Consider the following 19,840-nt stretch of genomic DNA (forward strand, 5'->3'; position numbering starts at 1 on the left):
TGTTTAGATGAAATTGAGGAAGTGCCACCATAACGGGGAAGCATAAGCCTATAATGTAGGTGATGTGTGTGCATGATTATGGCGCAGGTGAGGGTGAGGACCCACAGCAATAAGCAAGCCCACTGGTCCCACCACACAACCAAGTGGGTCCAAGGTTCTTGATTAAAAAAGAAAAGAATCAGACAGCAGACAGCTGTGGTGGGACGTGGGGCCATAGGATCAGGGAGGTGCACGTGGGTATGATAAATCTGCCCATTTGACCAATCAAACTTTTTGTCTACTATCAATCTCACCCTCTTTAATTACGAATAGAAACAAACAAATGGAATTGCTACCTTTGACACAATTGTCCACATTTCTATTTAACTCAATCCTTAACGGATTATAATTGTCTAATTATTTGTACACTCATTTGATTAAGTGCTCATACGCTCATATATATGTATGTATGAGTATTATGTATATGTACATACATACATATACATGCATCAGACATACATGAGTAAGACAGCGACGTCCAAATGCATAGTAAGAAATTGTTATTTTCTTTAGTTTCTTTAATAAGGTAAATTAATCAGATGCTTATTATTATTATTATTATTATTATTATTTTTTAACAATTAAAAGATTGTTCAACACGATGATATGAATTTTTCTCCGTTCGTAGAATATGATTCAAACTCTTCATCCGCAGAATCAATTCTTTTTAATTTAATAATTTAAAATAATTTAAAACATATCAAATAAAATCTTATTAACTTATCTCTATTTTAGGCAATATAACATTTAATTGTGAGGTCAGATAGAGATATCCTACTAAAGTAAGGATCTAAGCACTGTTAACAACATACCATCAAGAAACTGTCCCTCCAAAATTCCAATCCAAATCCTTAAGCTTAATGGTGAAAGCCATCCAACAACTAGACTACCACACTAGTTGGTATTAATCAAATGCTTATTAGTATACAACGAAAATCTATTCAGTTAAGCATGTTTTTTTTTTTTGTTTCTATTGAATGATTTTTCAATATTCTTTCTGAACAAATTAAAAGCAAGCTGTAAGCAAACAAGAAAGAAAACAATAGAGTGGAGGAGACCCACTTTTGAGGTTTTTGTCACTTATTTCCACCTAAAAAGTCTTTTGCTTTGTCCAGTGATCCCAGGTTCTGCATGGGTATGCCCTTTCCCTTTAATTTCCTACGCGTAAATAATTAATAATGAAACAAAAAAAACTAGGAGCAGAACAAGAGGTCGAAAAGAAAAGAAAAAAGAAAATAGAGCTTCCCTGACCATGCATCCATTTCAAGAAAACCTCTTAAGTTTTAGATATTAAGTTGGCTCCAAAAATATCTTGTCTATACAAGGCCAACATTCTTCATCCTCCTTTCTTTACATACCATAAGTAGCTTGCTTGAATATATATATAAAAGATAATTATTTGTTTTTCATGCTGTCAACAAATATCTTGTGAAAGTAGTGGAGTGAAATGCATATACATTTGGGTATTTGTCTTTTGTTTCCAGGTATATGGACGTTTATCTTGCTGTGACATAGATGTAACGATAATAAAGCATACCTGAAGGACATAGGGTTGCTTCATATAGCCAAAACATAAACAGTTATTTGCCTTTTGCTTCACAAATGAAGATAATACTACAGTTTTCTTGAGGATTCCGTTCACTACAATCCCCTTTTGAAACAAAAAAGAAAAGAAGTACTAGGAAGAAGGAAATTCGAAGGGAAAGTAGACAATTTAAGTTTCCTTTCCTTTCTGTTTTTTTTTTTTTTTTTTAACATTCACTCTTATAGTGGTCTTACTTTATGATTACATGTTTGGAAAGAAAAGATTGGGGCAATCAGTTGGTCAGATAAATAGAGTTTAGTGATAGAAAATCTCCGTCGACAAGCCTTACAATCGACCACTAAATCACTCATTTAGGGACGAAAATATTTTATCATGCATAACTTTTCATACATTCTATTCAAGAGTTAGAACAGCCACGTCCAAATACATTATTTGAAGTTGGTTTTTATCTTTTTAGTTCCTTTACAGGTTGGATTAATTAAATGCTTACTCGTTATTATTATATAATGAAAGTGAATATGTATTTATTATGCATCTTTTCCTGGTGAATATTTTTTAAAGCAAGCTGCAACCAAACCTAAGGAGACAACAGAGTGGAGACCCACTTTTGAGGTTCTTGTCACTCATTTCCATCTAAAAGTCCTTGCTTTGTGCAGTGATCCCAGGTTCTGCATGGCATGCTTTTTCCCTTTAATTTGCTATGGATAAATAATAATGTTACAAAATATCCATACTAGCAGCAGAATAAAAGGTCGAAAAGAAAAGAGAATTGGAGCTTCCCAGACCATGCATCCATTGAGACAATTCAGCAACACCTCTAAAGGTTTAGATATTAATTTGGCTCCAAAAATATCTTGTCTATACAGTCTCAACATTATGCTGCTGCTCCTCCTCCTTTCTTTGCATACCATAAGTATAAGCTTGCCTGAATATATATACATAGAAATGCACATGTAAATTCTTTTTTTTTTCATTATTGTTGTTCATGCTTTCAAGGAATATCTTATGAAAGTAGTGGAGTGAATTCACTGTCAATGCATACATTTGAATTCTTGTTTCTTATTTGTTTTGCTATAACATAGATGCAATTATATTTTCCAGGAAAAGCATAGATGTACTGATAATAAAGCACACCTGAAGGACATAATTAAGATGGCTTCATATATAGCCAAAACATAAACAATTATTTGCCTTTTGCTTCGTAAAGTAAAGATTTTAAGACAGTTATCTTTTTCAATGATAAATCATTAACCACAATCCCATTTTGAAATACCAAAAGAGAGAGTACTATGAAGAAGTGAATGAAGGTAAGGGAGGAGAAATAAATGGACATTTTATTTCCTCATTTGCTTTAGAAAAAGGAGGGCTAACATAAGATACTGAGATTCATGAGAGACAGACTAGAGAAGACATCATTTGTTTTCTTAGAATTATATGTACTCCTTCGCACCCATTTCTTTTTCCTTATAATTAGATCGAGATTGTGATTGTAAAGTTCATCATTCTACATTTTTATTCACATATTTCTAAAAACCTGCCAACATATTTGTTGAATTACGTCCCTATGGAGAAAACATAAAATAAAAATAAATAAACCCTAAACCCTAAAACAAAAAAAGCTCACCCTGAAAAATATCAATTCCTACATGTGTCATTTAGACTGTGAGTTTGAATTATGGATAAATTCTTGTAACCTTCTCCACCCCTTGATGAAATACTAAAAAAATTAACTTATTTTGTGCTTTTGTCTTTATTGTATTCCATAAATATGTAGAACAAAGTTTGATTTATTACTTTCTGATAGCTAAGAGGTAATTGGTATTACCCTATACTTTATATTGAGCGCATTTTTTTTTCTTTCAACATTTACTAAATGGAAAAGTATAACTACCAACTACATGAAAAGAATACTCCACAAATTATATATTCTTTACTTTCTTTTGACCATTCTAATTGCAATAATAGAAGTTTCACTGTTTGAAGTAAGATTATGTTGAAAATACACAATTCTAATTTTATTAATTCTGCTTCTTAACATAACCTTAAAAAAAGAGTCACTTTACACTTGAGGTGCAACTCAAATAGTAATTACTATTATTCCAGAATGAAAGATTTTGAGTTTTGAGTTCTCTCCTCTACATTAGATGAGTTTTCATTTTTATAATGAATGTAAAGATATGACTATTCCATATTGTGTAATCTACGATTTATTGGGCTTCCATGAATATTTTTTTAAAAAAACCTAAATCTATATCAAGATCTAAATCTTTCATTTTGAAAATGTTAAAGTATAAGGTTAAACAAATATAATTCGTCATGTTTGAATTAACTTGAGAGAATCCTAACCCTACAAGTAAAGACACGAGAGCGATCTATTCCAACTAATGTATTAAAATCTAAGGGGGAAAAAAGATATGAGAGTGAAGAAGTAGAGACAACATGGTCCAAAATGGTGGAAATCCAAGAAAATATTAGGAGAGGAGAGGAGAGATGAGGTAGCCATGGTTGCCACTTGCCTCTGATAATTCTTACATAATTCAACTGATGTTAATGAAAATTTGACAAGATCTAAATCTGCCAAGTTATAATATCCACTTATTGATCCCTTCCGAAAAGAAAATTATCAAACATGAATATATACAAGGACATGTTACCCACACCTTGCCTTAAAATATCTACACTCCATCGACATTTGAATTGTGTGATGACTTGATGACCGATTTCTCTTGTCTACTCTTCTAAATTAAATTCATGCACACAAAATAATTAAAAAAAATAAGATGACATTATTTTATGTATATATATTTGCCTTTCAATGTATCTGTTAACATTACTTTAATTTTATTCCTTCGTAATAATTGGGTTCAGTTGTCTGACAAGGGTGATAAGTGACAACAAATTACCAATCTAAAGGAACTTTGGATGCCCCTAGTGAACTCTAATCTCATGTTTTCACTCTCCTAATACTACTAATAATAGATTTTGAATCTAAATTATACTTTAACTAATATAATTTTTTTTTTGTCTTCCTACTTTCTCTTTAATTTGCAGGGAGAATATTTAATAAAAATATGTGTATTTTCTTTTCCTTTCTCTACTCAATTTTTCTCTTATTTTTCCCTTTCCAAACAAAAAGGTAAGGAATGTTCGAAATCCGAACACATTCCATCATACAGATCGGGCGGGGATCAACATCCCAAGAAGGAAGACAGGATCTATTACAGTGAATTTGGGCACCAATTTGCAGCTCTATTAGAAGGGCAACTAGTATGAATAAAATTTTACATTTTTCGGCAGAAGTATATAAGTGTTAGAAATTGCATTCCTCAACTAACCAAAAAGTGCAAGTTTGAGGGGCAGAAGATTGTGAATTAAGTAAAAAAGGTCCGTAAAACAAATAGGCTAAAAGAGATTGGACAGAAAGTTTTCTGCCTTTGTTTTCATTTTTTTTGACCTCTTGTAACCATTCAACTGAGATAAAAAAATCTGCACTGTCATATTTAGTACAGAAGACATGTGACTAGCACCAATTCTTTCAAATCCCAATTTCAGAGCTTTGATTTTGAGTTGACAACACCATATCAAATAGATCCATAAAAGACACCAAACTATCATCACTAAAATTAGTGCATATCTCCTTTCTTAATTATGTTCAAACACACCCTTTCACTATTCCTTAAAATACAAAAGTATGATCTTATCCTTCTTTCTTTTTTATCAAAGCCACATTTTATACTCATTATCAATTACCAATCAAAATCAAGAATTGGTAATTGTACACTATTATTTTTTTTATTACGAGAGCCAACCAGCCATACTATATAAGAGGGCCGGTTTATCTTTTTACATTTTTTTATAAAAATAAACACCTAGTGCAGAAAAGAAAATTTAAGTCTGAAATCTTTCGTTTCCAAAAGCAAACATTTTATCACTTGAGCTAAACTTTAAGTATAGTAATGGCATAATTTTACCGTATTCATTAAGGTGATATTCATAAAAAGAAAAAGAAATTAAGGTTATATAGTTTCCTAAAGGGACTCCAATTTCTCATTGGTTTCCTACTCCAGTCAAGACTGAATCACTTGGAATTTTCCTATGAATACACCCAATTGATCTCATTAATTTTTCTCTTGCTTTATTATACATGAACTATATATATATATATATATGCCAAGAAAGATCCCGAAGGCCTCCAATATCCCTAATAAGACTGTATTTTGGTCTTCCATAACAAAAGTTGCATTCATGATATGATGATATTAGATTGTTGAGAATGATCCTTGTTGCAATGATGTTGATAACTACTTAGTAGTATCAATTATCTACCCAAATTCACGTGTGTCTAGTAAATTCAACAAATGAATCAAATGAGACATGCCATATGGGTCCCTATAATTATTATTATTATCTTAAACAACAGTCTATAAACAGCTAAATAATTATTAATAATTAAGTCCCTTAGCTAACTGTACAAGTAACTAAAAGCTGCTGATCAAACACTCATAATGCAAGGAAGTTAATAAGAGAGGAACTTTTGAAATTGCAGAACTTGCTATATAATCTTATATAACAAAAAGAAAAAAAAAAAACCATTTAAATTGGGAACAAAGCTTAATTAATAATTAAAGAAAAAAACTGATGTAATTAGTAGTAATTGACTAGCTAGCATTTGCATCTCTTTTCTATTTACACATTTCGAGTAAAATAAATTAAAACATAAAGAAGAAGAAGAAGAAGAAGAAGAAGAAGTAGCTGGCTCCATGCATCAAGCTTACATCAATGGCGTACATATATAGAGAGAGATCAATCTATATATATATATGTATATAGTTTGCTTTTCAAGGGCTTCATGGTTGGTGATGATGATCTTGATGATGAATCGAAAAAGCTCCAAAATCTTGGATTAAATTATAAATCAGTCATGCCAGCAAAGGAGCATGACTACACACCTCCTGATTATGTAAAGCCTTCCTTTTTGCTGTCTGAGGTAACCTCCAAGCCTTCTGCAAGAAATCCTTTTCTTGGTGGAGCAATCTTCCATGTTAGTTCTGCTCATCTTCATTTTCATTTTCTTTCTTGTATGTTTTTAGAAGAGAAAGAAGCAGGAAAAGGGCTTGCTAGTAGTACTGTTTACACTATCTTTCTTTCTTTTGCTTTGTAGTGAGTGGTGAATGTTTTTGGTTTGAAGTGAGAAGACAGAGGAAGAAGTTGCAATTTATAAAGAGGGAGAGGAGAGAGGTTTGTGGTCTAAGAAGACTCATAACTAATAAGAACATGAACCCTAGGCCCCCACCACTCTTCCCAAATAAAATAAACTTAAATCTCTCTCTCTCTCTCTCTCTCTCTCTATATATATATATATATATATATATATATATATATACATGTCTTAGAGTGCCACATCATCATCCTCTGCACCAACATTTATGATTTATGTGGGCATCAACTACCAAGACAATTGGTCGGCAACTCATCGCCTTCTTGAAAATCTTTTTACAAGAAGGGAAAAGAAAAGTATAATACATGAGGGGGAAAATAAATAACAATAAAGGTAAAGTTTCATTGATATTTGGGCAGTTGGTGCCATATGCGTGTTTTGATGGACAAAATTTTACAATAAGGTGAAAGAAGGTTGTGATGTATCCTTGTCGTATGTCCTTTTTTCATGTCTCCATTCCTATTTATATAATATATCAACTATTCTTCATACCGTCCAATCCATCCGTCCATCTATTTTAAAGAATTTGTTTATTCTACGTCTATGTCTCACTTATATACGATATTTTTTTATTAAATTTAAATAATTAAATATGTTAATTAATTTAATATTAAAATATAAAATATTTATATATATGTATACTTTTTATTTATTAAGGTGTATATATGTAGTGTAAGTAAAGATAATCTATATTCATATAGTACAATTTACAAGTAAATATGTTTCTAAATAAAATTTTTATTTTTCCTTTTGGATATTCAGATAATATTTTTAATTAGAAAATATATTCTACAAGAGTGGTTTAATTGTTTATATTATATAGTGATGACTGAACTTTTCGGAATGCTAATCAAAGTATATGTTATATTAATTGGATAATTAAGTTCCAACGTTATTGGATGTTCCCAATAAAAAGAAAAACACAAGTACTAGCTTAAAAGTGAAGAAGCAACAAGGGGACATGTCAAGATTATGAAGTGAATGTTCGAAGCTCAAAAAATTTGCCCTAAAATCTGGTTGTACTTTAAACCTAAAGTACCCAACACAATGTTTAAACTAGTGATTATTTAACTTAAATCAAGAAATTGAAAAACAAAGCTTAATCCCACATGTTTAGTCTCGTGCTTCTCCCATTTCAATTATAAGAAATGTTTACTCGAATGGGTTTCTGGTCCTGCTCCCTCTAATTCCACATTTAGAGAATCTACACCTAATTTTTTAGTCAACTCTATCTTTAACTAAGAATATAAGAATTAGGCAATGCAAAGAGAAACAGCTTTATATCTAGGAGAACTCAGTCAGTCCTTCCTTAAGTTTTGGGCATTAGGAAAGTTCTTGACAATATATGGCAATGCTGCTCCTAACCTAGACCATGTTAGCATGCTTTATTTTATTATAAGTATAACATCGAGCTCAAATGGACTAATTCTGAATGCAATTGGACTATTTTTAAGGCATTATCAATATATGTCAGCTAATACTACACACTACATGTTACTTTGTGCGTCTTGTGAGTTCATTTCTTCAATTTTGGAAGAATGAATTAGCAAGACAAAGACGAAGAAAGTTTTATTCACAGTTCATAGTTTTTTTTTTCTTTGATATAAATTAGAAATTTTATAAATCAAAGAGGAGAAAACACATGTTAAATTTGGAGCTAAACAGCCCAAAGCGAATAGGCTTTAACATATGAGAAAAAATAAAACAAAACGCAATGAAATCACAGAATAACAGTGCCAATATATAGCACCAATAATGAATCGTTCTGTAATAACTAATTAAATAATTATTTTTCTGTTAGAGTCTTTTATTACTTCAATCACTTCTATTTTTTTATTATGTGAATATTTAATTTGAATTTTCTTGAGAAACAATGAATTAGGTTTATTTGAGCCATCCGCATCCAACTGTTGTTGATTTTTCTTGGATCAAGCAACTATTCTTGATAATTTATAAGGTAGCACCTGACCCACTAAAGAAAGAATCTCATAAATTTCCAATAAACAGTTCCATTATATAGCTGTCCAACCCTAAAGCAAAGAAAAATAAGAAAGAAAAGAATCATACCCTCTTATCCAATGGTATTATGCTTGGCCCATCAAGATTGTCATGGCTTTGAATCTTTTGCATTATCAGTCATCCATGCAGATGGGTAGGGTCAGTGAATTCTCCATTTAAGAACAAAAAACTCCATACTCCATGTAAGTTTTAGTGGTTAGATTATATATGTAAACAAGCAGAGACACTTGCTTACTAAACTAATGTTAAAAAATCCATAACATCATTATCAAACAATGACCAAGTTCTTGTCCCTAAATCCTAAATCCTGCTTCTTGGGTTTTTTGTTTTTGTTTTTGCATTTAATCATAGAAAATTACAAGCTTGTACTGTGTATGGAAGACATGCATACCTAGCACGTGATTCTCTCGTGATAGACATGGTCGTTGTCTTTTATATAGTAGACAACTGAGATTTTTGTTTAGGTGTGCTTTCCTTTAGGAAGCTTATATGCTTGCCAACCTCATGTTGCTTAATATTATTTTTCCCTCAAAAATATATAATTAATTAACAAAAAGATTTCCCGCATCTTTGTCTTGATTAATTTATTTGAAAAGTAATTGATTGTCAATCAAAATATAGTCTTTTTACTCGAGTTTGGTTTTTTTATGCATAATTAATTTCTTAGTTGATATAACTAATTTTAGAGTATGCTGAACATGATTTTTGTGAATAATAAAAAAAAAACTTACAATTCAATGAAAAGTGTAAATATTGTAGGGTTCATTGAATTAAGTTACCACAATCATGTTTTCGACCAGATAACCTTCAATTAGTGGCTGCAGTTTTTCCCAAATTACAAGGTTGTATGTACAAAGCTGTAATAAACATTAAGAGAATTAATGATAGGATCTATGTCTTGGATTGTACGAAGATTATGTATAGTTGGCATTTGCAAGCTACATAGTTCACTGAATTAAGTCATCTTATTCACATTCTATAGATGCTGAATTTGACTAAAAATATCTATTAATTAATTCTAATATTATATAAATTAATATAATTTATATTACTATTTTTAGAATTATAAATTATTATATAATTAAAAAAATAATTTATTAGTAAATATAATATTTAAAATATTATTTTTAAACTTAGAATTATTATCTAATTAGAAACTAATTTATTATTTAATATAATATTAAAATATAATTAATATGCTAGTTTTTAGTATCAGAATTAGTATTTAATTAGAAATTCAATAAATTAATAAAAAAATTATAAAATTACACATAAACTATAATTTTATGTGTTAAAAATAAATACACACTAACTATTATTTTTAAACTTAGAATTATTATCTAATTAGAAACTAATTTATTATTTAATATAATGTTAAAATATAATTAATATGCTAGCTTTTAGTATTAGAATTAATATTTAATTAGAAATTCAATAAATTAATAAAAAAATTATAAAATTACACATAAACTAGAATTTCATGTGTTAAAAATAAAATACACTAAATATTATTTTTAAACTTAGAATTATTATCTAATTAGAAACTAATTTATTATTTAATATAATATTAAAATATAATTAATATGCTATTTTTTAGTATCAGAATTAGTATTTAATTAGAAATTTAATAAATTAATAAAAAAATTACACATAAACTAGAATTTTATGTGGTAAAATAAATATACACTGGTCGTTTATCCATGCATTGCACAGTCGTTATTATCATTTTGATTATAAAATTAAGTTTATAAATATAATTTAATAAAAATATTTAATATTTAACATCATTTTATAAAACTTTAAGAAAATAATAGCAAACTTATTATTTTTAATTTTTTCTTAATATTTTAAAATTTAAAATTTTGTTAGTCTAATAATATAAAAAATATTTTACAAAATATTAATTAATTAATTTTAGTATTATATATACAAATACTATAAATATAATTGATATTACTATTTTTACGATTAAATATTTATTATATAATTAAAAAAATAATTTATTGTTGAATAGGATATTAAAAATATAATTTAAAAATATTATCTTCTAGAACTAGAATTATTAATTAACTAGAAAAATGATTTATTAGTTAATATAATATTAATATATAATAAATATATTTCTTAAAATAAAATTAATATTATTATCTGATAAAAAATTATTTATAATCAATACAATATTAAAATATAATTAATATATTATTTCTTAGAATTAGAGTCAATATTTAATTAGAAATGTAACTTACTAATTAATAAGTTAATAGAAAAAATTATAAAATTATATATAAATTTAAATTTTATTATATCAAAAATAAATATAGATATAAAAAAATTCTATATAATAAAACTTAAACAGATATATTAAAAAAAACTTAGCTCTCAGAAATACAAATATATATATATGGAGTAGCCAACTTAGCCAGTGATCGTGTAATATTGTAATACATATATGCTTTGTCTAGTTTCTTAGACAAGCGTCCCATAATCTCATATCCTACTATTATAGTATCCTTTCAAAATAAAATAAATAAATAAATTTCATGGTCTACTTTCTTTTTTTTTTCTTTTCTAAAAGGTTACTTTTGCAGCTTTTTACTAAAATTTTGTTTTTACGATATTTTTATTTTTATTTATTTATATAGTATTTAAATTTTTTTAAATTTCTTATAAAACAATATATTAAATATATACATAAAAATATTAAAAAATATTATTCAGTTTGTATTATTGTTAAACCATTCATTTTTATTTTATATCTTTATATTTAATATCTATGAATTGAAAAATAGTACATTTTTCTATAATAGCTAGTGTATTCTAGTGATAATAAAAAAGTATATTTAAAAAAATATATTACAATATTTTAAAATATAAAAGAATCATTTAAGATCATTAAGAAACATAATATTTTTGTTTATATCAACTATTTGGATTGCTATGACACTAAAAAGATAAATAGAAATAAAATATATCAATATGATATCAATAGTTTATAAAAAAATATAATAATGCAGTTTCAAAATAAATCGTATAAATAAATAGAATTAGATTTTAGGTTATAAAATACATATAAAAGAATTGAGCCATAAAAATAAAACTTTATAACTCATTTTTCGAATATATAATAAATATACATAATTCCTTACTCTTGGTTTTTTATCTTAATACAAAAATAATTGTTATCCATGAGTATGGCCCATATGTTAAAGTTTTAATCAATTCTTAAAAGAAATTAAAATTATTAGTAGCTCAAATAAAATATCCAAATAAAAATATTTACGCCGACACTCGTAAGCTGGTCATATCAAAAGGATTATATCTCATCATTATTGATAGGAAAAACTATAACAATATTCATATTTTTTGATTTTTTATTAGAAATATTTATTGTATAAAAATAACAAAAAATATGGTTTCTCAAATTTTTTTTTTCAAAAATATGGTATTGTTATGTTTTGGTTTTTCTTTAGTTGTTTTAAAAAAAATAACTAAAAAACAACAATACTCTATTTTTAAAAAAATTAAAAACAGTATTTTAAAAAAAAATAAAATTACACAATAGAAACGATATATTTTTTATTAATTTTAAAATATTTCTATAAGAAGTCTTGTAAAAAATAATGTTCTTAGCAATAACAAGTGGAATTTAATGGAGAAAACAAAATCTGATACCAAACTAGAGTTTCTCTCCCTGGCCCAACAATTTTCCTAGTACATATACAGGCCCAACAGCAGTCTGGCCGTCTCAGAGGATCCATTTAAGCTATTTCTTGTAAAGAGAAAATTACACCGTTTACAATATTCTTTTTAAAAATATCTTTTTTACTGTAAGTTTTAATGTTTTACAATTTACTTTTAAATTATTTCCTTTTCAAAAATATCATTTTTACTGTAAATTTTAATATTTTACAATTATACCTTTAAATTATTTCATTTTTACTGTTTTTATTTATTTTGATTTCTTTTATACAGTTTCTACTTTTTTTTTTCTTTTTTCTTTTTTTTAATTTTTTTAATTATTCTTCTCCTTTCGTCTTTTATCTTCTTTCTCTATTCACTTCTTCAGTTCCCACGCTTAAATATCTCTCTTCATATATTTACTCTTGTCCTTACCTATACAGATGACGTAGGAAGAAGAGATCAGAAAAGGGATACAAAAATGTTTCTTTACAGCATCTGTGATTTTATCTTCCATTTCGTTATCCATTACTTCCTCTTCATCATTTACAGTTCAGTACCTATAAAACTAGTGTGGGCTTCCTTTAGAATCTGCAATTTCAGTCTTTCGAAAGTTACAGTTTGATGAAATGGAACAATTTCTCTTGAAATCTCATAATTTTTGGGATACCCAGTTGATCAAATTGATTGAAAAGCCACCATCGAACTAGCTTTGTAGGAAAAGATGCAATTCCTGCCGGTGAAATTTGTTGAGAGAAAAGACTGATTTTCCTTCAACAACAGAAATCTATTTTTTTGTTGCTAGTTATACATTCATTTGGATGGTTGTTATACCTCTTACTCAATGGTACTTGATGAAATACAAATTTATATATGCCATTAATGCATCCAGAAAACTTAAAACCAGAGGAGATCGCTATGATCGTTACTGTGTCCGTATCGAAGAGATGCGACAAAGTGTTCGGATCATTGTGCAATGTCTTAATAAAATGCCTAAGGATAAAGATGCTTAGCTTCTGGATATTAGGGACAACAAGAGCGTGAAGGCTTTGAGTCTTCTAATTTAAAGATTTTGGATAAGAGTATGGTTTAAGTTATGTTCTCTGAAAAAGATGAAGATGGGTTTGTATAGAACGTGTTGGAGAAGTTTCCAAACCCAGCAAACACTATTCCAATTCATGTCTCTACTGACTCCATTATTCCATTCCTCTATTAAAGGCCTTACTGCTACTTGCTAGATTTTATTTCACTTTGTCAATAGGGAGACAGGGAAGCTAGCACTTGCACTGGTAGTGGCTTGCATTAGTATTAGTTATGCCGATGGTTTATAGCACTTCCCAAAAAATGATCATTAGCTGCTCTCTTATGCTAAAGATAAGGCCTTTAAATCCTAGAAAAAAAGAGTAAGATTTCCAGGTGATGTTTGCTTATGGCCGCTTATCTTAATTAACTGCAATTTCTTCTTTCAAGTTGTGAGTCTCTATGTATTATGAACAGAGATTAGGTCCTAATCTCTTTTTATCCAATGCATTTATAATTTCTGATGATGTGTGTGTTTGTTATACAAGAGTTTACCCACTGCTCTCTCTAATTGGAGTGGATATTATCACATTTTTATTTGATACTGTTATGATAATACATGGGTGTTCTTTTTAAAACTTGAGCAACTTTTAGTTTGTAGTGAAGTTATGTAGTAAAACAATTTCATTCTTTTATAATTTTGATTGTCTTGTTTCTTGTGCTTTTTAATTTTCTTTGGCTTGATGCATCCATGATCTCTCTAATATTAGTAAAATATAATAATATTAAAAAAAAACTCTCGCATCTTATTTAGTTTTATAACAATAACATTAATTTTATAAGAAAGTGAAAACACTTGATGCTTTAGTCGGTGTTAAATATAATAATTATATATCAAATATATGAAATATATAATAACTAGATATCAAAATATGTGACATGAAGATCAAAAGTATGAAATAAATACTAAAAAATAATTTTAGATATCAAATATACACTGAATATATATGAAACAGATACAAAAAATAGTTTTAAATATCAATTTCAGATATTAGTTATTAGTTATATATACCAAATGTTTCAGATATTAGTTATGTGTTAAGTATATCAAATAACTAAGTTTATCCTAAATATGTACTGACTAAATCCTAAAATTTGTGAAATAGATATCCACAGTACAAGCTAAATACCAATAATTAGTTTCGAATGCTAAATATATACCAAATATATATAAAACAGATATAAAAAAAAGTTTCATATACTAATTTCAGATATTAGATATGTATACTAAATATTATCGAATAGATACTAAATATATACTAAACACATACCAAATAACTCAGTGGCAAAGATTATAATAACATATAACAAATTGCTAATAATATATACTATTTTGTAAAAAAAGTATATCTAACATATACCACCGTATTTTTTAAAGAAAAATTTTTGACAGTAAAAATGATATTTTTCAGTGTTTCTAGGATATTTCTGAAAGAATTCCTTTTATAAAAATATGAAATTAGAGCGGTGTTTGTCATTATTTTATTTTTTTATTTAGTTTATAAAAAAATAAATATATTTGCTAGAATTTTTTTTTTAATTTTTTTGCATTATTTAAAAAATAAAATCTATTTCTAATAAATAAGTAAATGTTGTTTCTATATTTCATATTTAATAGTTTACTTGTTACATTCTGTTAAATCTATTGTTCTTTTATATTCTATATTTTCTCCAATTTTTCTTATATCATATCTATTTTTTTATTTCTTTCTTTTTCATCATATTTTTATATAAAATTGAATAAAAAATTATTTTGAGAAATCAGAAAATAAAAAATTATTAAATTGTTCTTAGTTCTTCATAAATAAAAAAAAAACAGAAAAAAAAGTAACCTGAAGCTTTATTTAAAAAACAATTACTTTAATATCTCACCACTAATTATTGTATTGCATTGATTTTTTTTTTTGTACAAAAATTAAAAAGCGAAAACAAAATTTCAAACAAATACATATGATTTCATCATTTGAATAATATTTTGGGCTTAGTCTAATAAAATATAGCTTCAAATTTGTTCCAACTTTTCAAATAATTCTCATCCGAGCATAAATTATTTAACATGCTATTTTTATATTCTCTTTTTTTTTTTATTGTTTAACTAGTTTATTCTTTTTTTTTGTTGTTAGTTTAGGTTTCATCCATTGAAGACTTAATATTTTATTATTATCTTTCTAATTACTTATCCTTTTTTATTCATATGACACCCAATGAGCTGTAGACAACAGAATAAGGCATAATCATTCTCTTACCCATCATAAACAGGGCTATAAACAAACTAAACATCTCGCGAGCTACTCAAAACTCAATCCAATAAAATTTTTATTTGAGATTGTTCATTAAGTTAATCGAGCCAAGATGAAATTCAATTTCAGGCTTAATAACTTTATCGAATCAAATTCGAGTTTAACAGAGTTTGGCTCGTCAACTCGCTAGTCTGCTCATTTATTAGCTCATGATCAAATTCGAGCTACTTGCAAGCTTAATAATTTAAAAACAAACTAAAAAACTCGAGCTTGAATATAAGAGTTTGAGTCGAGCTCAAGCTTTTGCTTGGTTACACCGAGCCAAGATCAAGCTCGTTAAAGTTCGGTTCAGCTCAATTGATTATAGCTTTAGTCATAAAGATAAATTCACCTAATGAAAAAGTAAGAACTTAAATTTAAAACTTTCATCTATAAAAAATAAACACTATTATCCTTTAAGCCACTTGTAATGCTTTTCTACCTAGTTCATTGAATAAGATTCATTTAACAATGGGATGAGGAAAAGGTATTCATGAAAGTTTTTTTAAGTTTTTTAACTTTTCAAATTTCTTTTAATCTAATTTGATTAGAGAAAGGACAAACAGTCAAAATCTAAAATCGTTGGCATTCGTTCTATCATTTTAGGCTTTTGTTTTTTGTTTTTTTATTTTTTCATTTTTGATACTTTATTTATAAAATTATTGGAAAATGGTGCATTTTAGCCCTTAACGTTATCCTCAGGTGCACATTGACGCTTATTGTATGTTTAGGCAGAAATAATTGGAAATATAAAGTTGCATTGGTATCTTCACACGTTTACTTGCAGTGCCTCTTTAAGCTGGAAATGTTTATTTGGGAGGTTACATGGCATTAGCTTGTGACCATTATCTCTATTTAGAACCACAAAATGGCTTGTGGCAGGATTTTTACCCCTCCCATTAAATCTCCTCTCTCTCTGAAGAAGACTGTCCATAGTTAATTTGGTATAGTACAACCCTTAGGCTTCCATTTATATCTCTAATAACTTTTATTAGGTTCGCTATTCAGGAATACAATTAAACTACTCAATGATTAAAGAACACGAACCATCCTTCATATGAATCATCCTTCATTAATTCTCCATCAAATAAGTCACAATTCAACATGCTCGAAGAGATGAAGTTTGTAATTCATAATGCAAAAGGGTTATTTCTGCACAAGAGCCATAGTTATCCATCATCAACCAATGTCCAAATGTATTAATAATTAAACTCTTTGTTTCTGAGCAAGATGCTAACTGAAAATGAATAGTGTTGGCTTCGATTTGGATTTGCAGGCGTCCCACGTGTTGTTTGTGAGTTCTCAAATCCTTTTGGCTACAATTTATTTAAATGCTCTACTAAATAGCTATAAATGACTATAAACTTGAAAAAAAAAATACTGGAATAATATTGCTTAAGAATTTCAAAATATAAAAGAAAACTTGATTGCATAAAGAAAATACATCAGAAATTGTTGCTTGAAATTGTCTGTGTTGTCCTCTTTTCTTGCTTTTCTTCTTCCTTTTATCTCCATAAGGCTAATTTCCAAAACTGTTATAGACGGAGTTTTAAACAATTTCCAATTTGAATCTTATTTCCTCAACGTGAAGAAATAAACTACTATGCAAAATAACCATTGTCCACCAATTTAATTTAAATAATTATAATTAAATCCTTTTATAAAGAATTAGGCCTAATTTTAGACTGGCTTATTAATTATTTATGGACAAGAAGTGTAAATAAATTCCCCCTACATATGTATAGCTCGGTACATAAGCCAAATGTCTATTGATCGGTCCAAATTATGTATAGATATTTAAGGGAATTTTAAAGCCTTAATGATATATTTCTATATATAAATGGTGAAAATATGTATTTTTACCTCACTTAAGCTTAATTGTCTATTTTCAGGAATATTAGCAAAAAGAGGAAAATATGGAGCTAAAAGAAGCTTAATGGGACATGTTCGTGTCAAGGCTTAAGATTAAGACGCATGGACTACTAATTACAAGGCTCAAGGGGTATTTTAGTAATTTTGTATAATTATTAGGATTAATATTAAGAGTTATTTATGAGATAGTATTTGGTGGAGATTAAAATACTTTAAGTCTTATCTATTAGATAGACTTATATTATACTTATCTCTAGAGAGATTTATTTAGAGGAGGACTCTCCTCTATATATATTTCTATAAAAACCTAATTCAGGGATGAAGGAAAAAGGAGGGGAGTTTTCTCCTACCTGCTCTCTATACCTGCCACCATTATTTTCTCCACAATTCTCTACAGTTTTCCATAAACATATAGTTTTAGTTTTCATTGCTCTTTTTAGGATCTAAAGAGCTTTTTAAGAAGTGGAGAGTGAGGACCAATCTTCTTCCTACTTGAAGAAATTCTTGATCTAGAGGGAGTTTTTACTTTTTTATGTCTTTCTATTTAATACCATGATCATTGGGTTAAATATGTTAGACTAGTTTTTATAAGTGTTTAGTTTAGTCTTTTTACTTTTGTATGAACCTTGTTATTTATTTATTTAATGAATGATTTCTTTACCTTCATATCTTTATTAATTTCAGTTATTATTGTTAGTTAACCATCATATTAATTTAGCAATAGTAATTGTTATGAAAATCTTTAGATTTAAAAGCATTAGAAACATCATCTTTACTTTAATCTATGTTGGTATAAGAAACCTAGGTTGCATCATTAACTTGAGTGACTTAGGAAAAAAGGCACATCACCATCTCATTCATTAGATCTAGGCTTAAAGTAAAACAAGGAGATTACTAAGTAAATGGCTAGATTAAATACTATTTTTAGCATATAGTCTTAGATCATAAACATTTGCAATTGCATTGTATTGCATATTTATTTATTGTTTAGTTACTTTACTTTATGAATATTACTCTCTCAACATACTGATTTAGAGAGTTTAGATTTACTTTTATTGTTTTGTATTGATAATTAGTCTTTATAATAAGTAGCCTCATAGTTCCTCAAAAGATCGACCTCGTGGTGAACTTACTCTTACTATAGGAACGGTTCGTGCACTTGCGAGTACTAAAAAAGACACATCAAGTTTTTGGCGCCGTTGCCGGAAAACTATGTCCAAATTTATTATATTAATTGATTATCAAAAGTGTCTTGTGTTTGTTAGTTTGTTATGTGTTTTGTGATTTGTTTTGTTTATGTGTTTTTTTTTTGTGCTTTGTGATTTATTTTGTTTATGTGCTTTTGATTTGTTTATAAATTTTATTTATTTATTTAATTTTTTAATCTGAAATTTTCTTTCGTCTTGTATGCGAAGGAGGCAACAACTAGAAGAAGAATCAAAAGAAGAAGTTGATATCATGGCAAACCCACCAAGAGAAATAGGAGCTGAAAGGCGAATGACTATGAAAGATTATGCACTGCCTACAATTGGTAACACTACTTCATGCATAGTTCTAGGTGATGCATCTAGGAATTACGAACTAAAGAACATTCATTTTAATATGCTTCTTTCATTTTATGGTATGTCTAGTGAGGATGCATTAACATTCATTAGAGAATTTTATGCTATAGTTCATACTTTCCCATTATCTGGACTAAATGAAGATCAACTAAGAATGAGGTGTTTCCCTTATTCATTGAAAGAAAAAGCAAAGGCTTGGTTAATGACCTTGCCTCCTAATTCTTTGAGAAATTGGGATCAAATTTATCAAAAGTTTATGAGTAGATTTTACTCACAACAAAAGACCAAAGAATTAAGAGCTGAAATTTCTAATTTTTATCAAAAGAATGCTGAATCTTTTCATGAAGCATGAGATCGCTTCAAATCACTTTTATTACAATGCCCACGCCATGGATTCCCACTCCCAATAATCATCAAGCTATTTTATGATGGGTTTATACAACAATATCAATGTATGGTTGATAATGCAGCTGGGGGTGCTATGTTAGAAAGGACACCTGATGAGTTTTATGACATCTTTGAGATGTTAGGAGCCAATTCTCAATAA

General features: G+C 27.9%; 1 protein-coding gene and 1 non-coding gene across 2 annotated transcripts; both read right to left on the bottom strand.

Annotated features, from left to right (window-relative positions):
* Window positions 1-6,177: 6,177 nt before the first annotated feature.
* On the bottom strand, window positions 6,178-6,865 carry LOC107262527 (small polypeptide DEVIL 3-like). The gene has a single exon (XM_015728646.3). It carries the CDS (start codon window positions 6,651-6,653, stop codon window positions 6,501-6,503), a length of 153 nt encoding a protein of 50 aa, XP_015584132.1. The 5' UTR covers window positions 6,654-6,865; the 3' UTR covers window positions 6,178-6,500.
* Window positions 6,866-19,581: 12,716 nt separating this feature from the next.
* LOC112535225 lies at window positions 19,582-19,689 on the bottom strand. The gene has a single exon (XR_003079400.1). It is a non-coding gene; the product is annotated as a small nucleolar RNA R71 (small nucleolar RNA).
* Between the last annotated feature and the right edge of the window lie 151 nt (window positions 19,690-19,840).

Source organism: Ricinus communis, chromosome 5, assembly GCF_019578655.1.
Source record: "Ricinus communis isolate WT05 ecotype wild-type chromosome 5, ASM1957865v1, whole genome shotgun sequence".
Classification (NCBI taxonomy): domain Eukaryota; kingdom Viridiplantae; phylum Streptophyta; class Magnoliopsida; order Malpighiales; family Euphorbiaceae; genus Ricinus; species Ricinus communis.

Excerpts from the sequence above, each read along its gene's own strand:
- LOC107262527 (XM_015728646.3), bottom strand. The coding sequence starts at position 6,653 with ATGAAAATGAAGATGAGCAGAACTAACATGGAAGATTGCTCCACCAAG.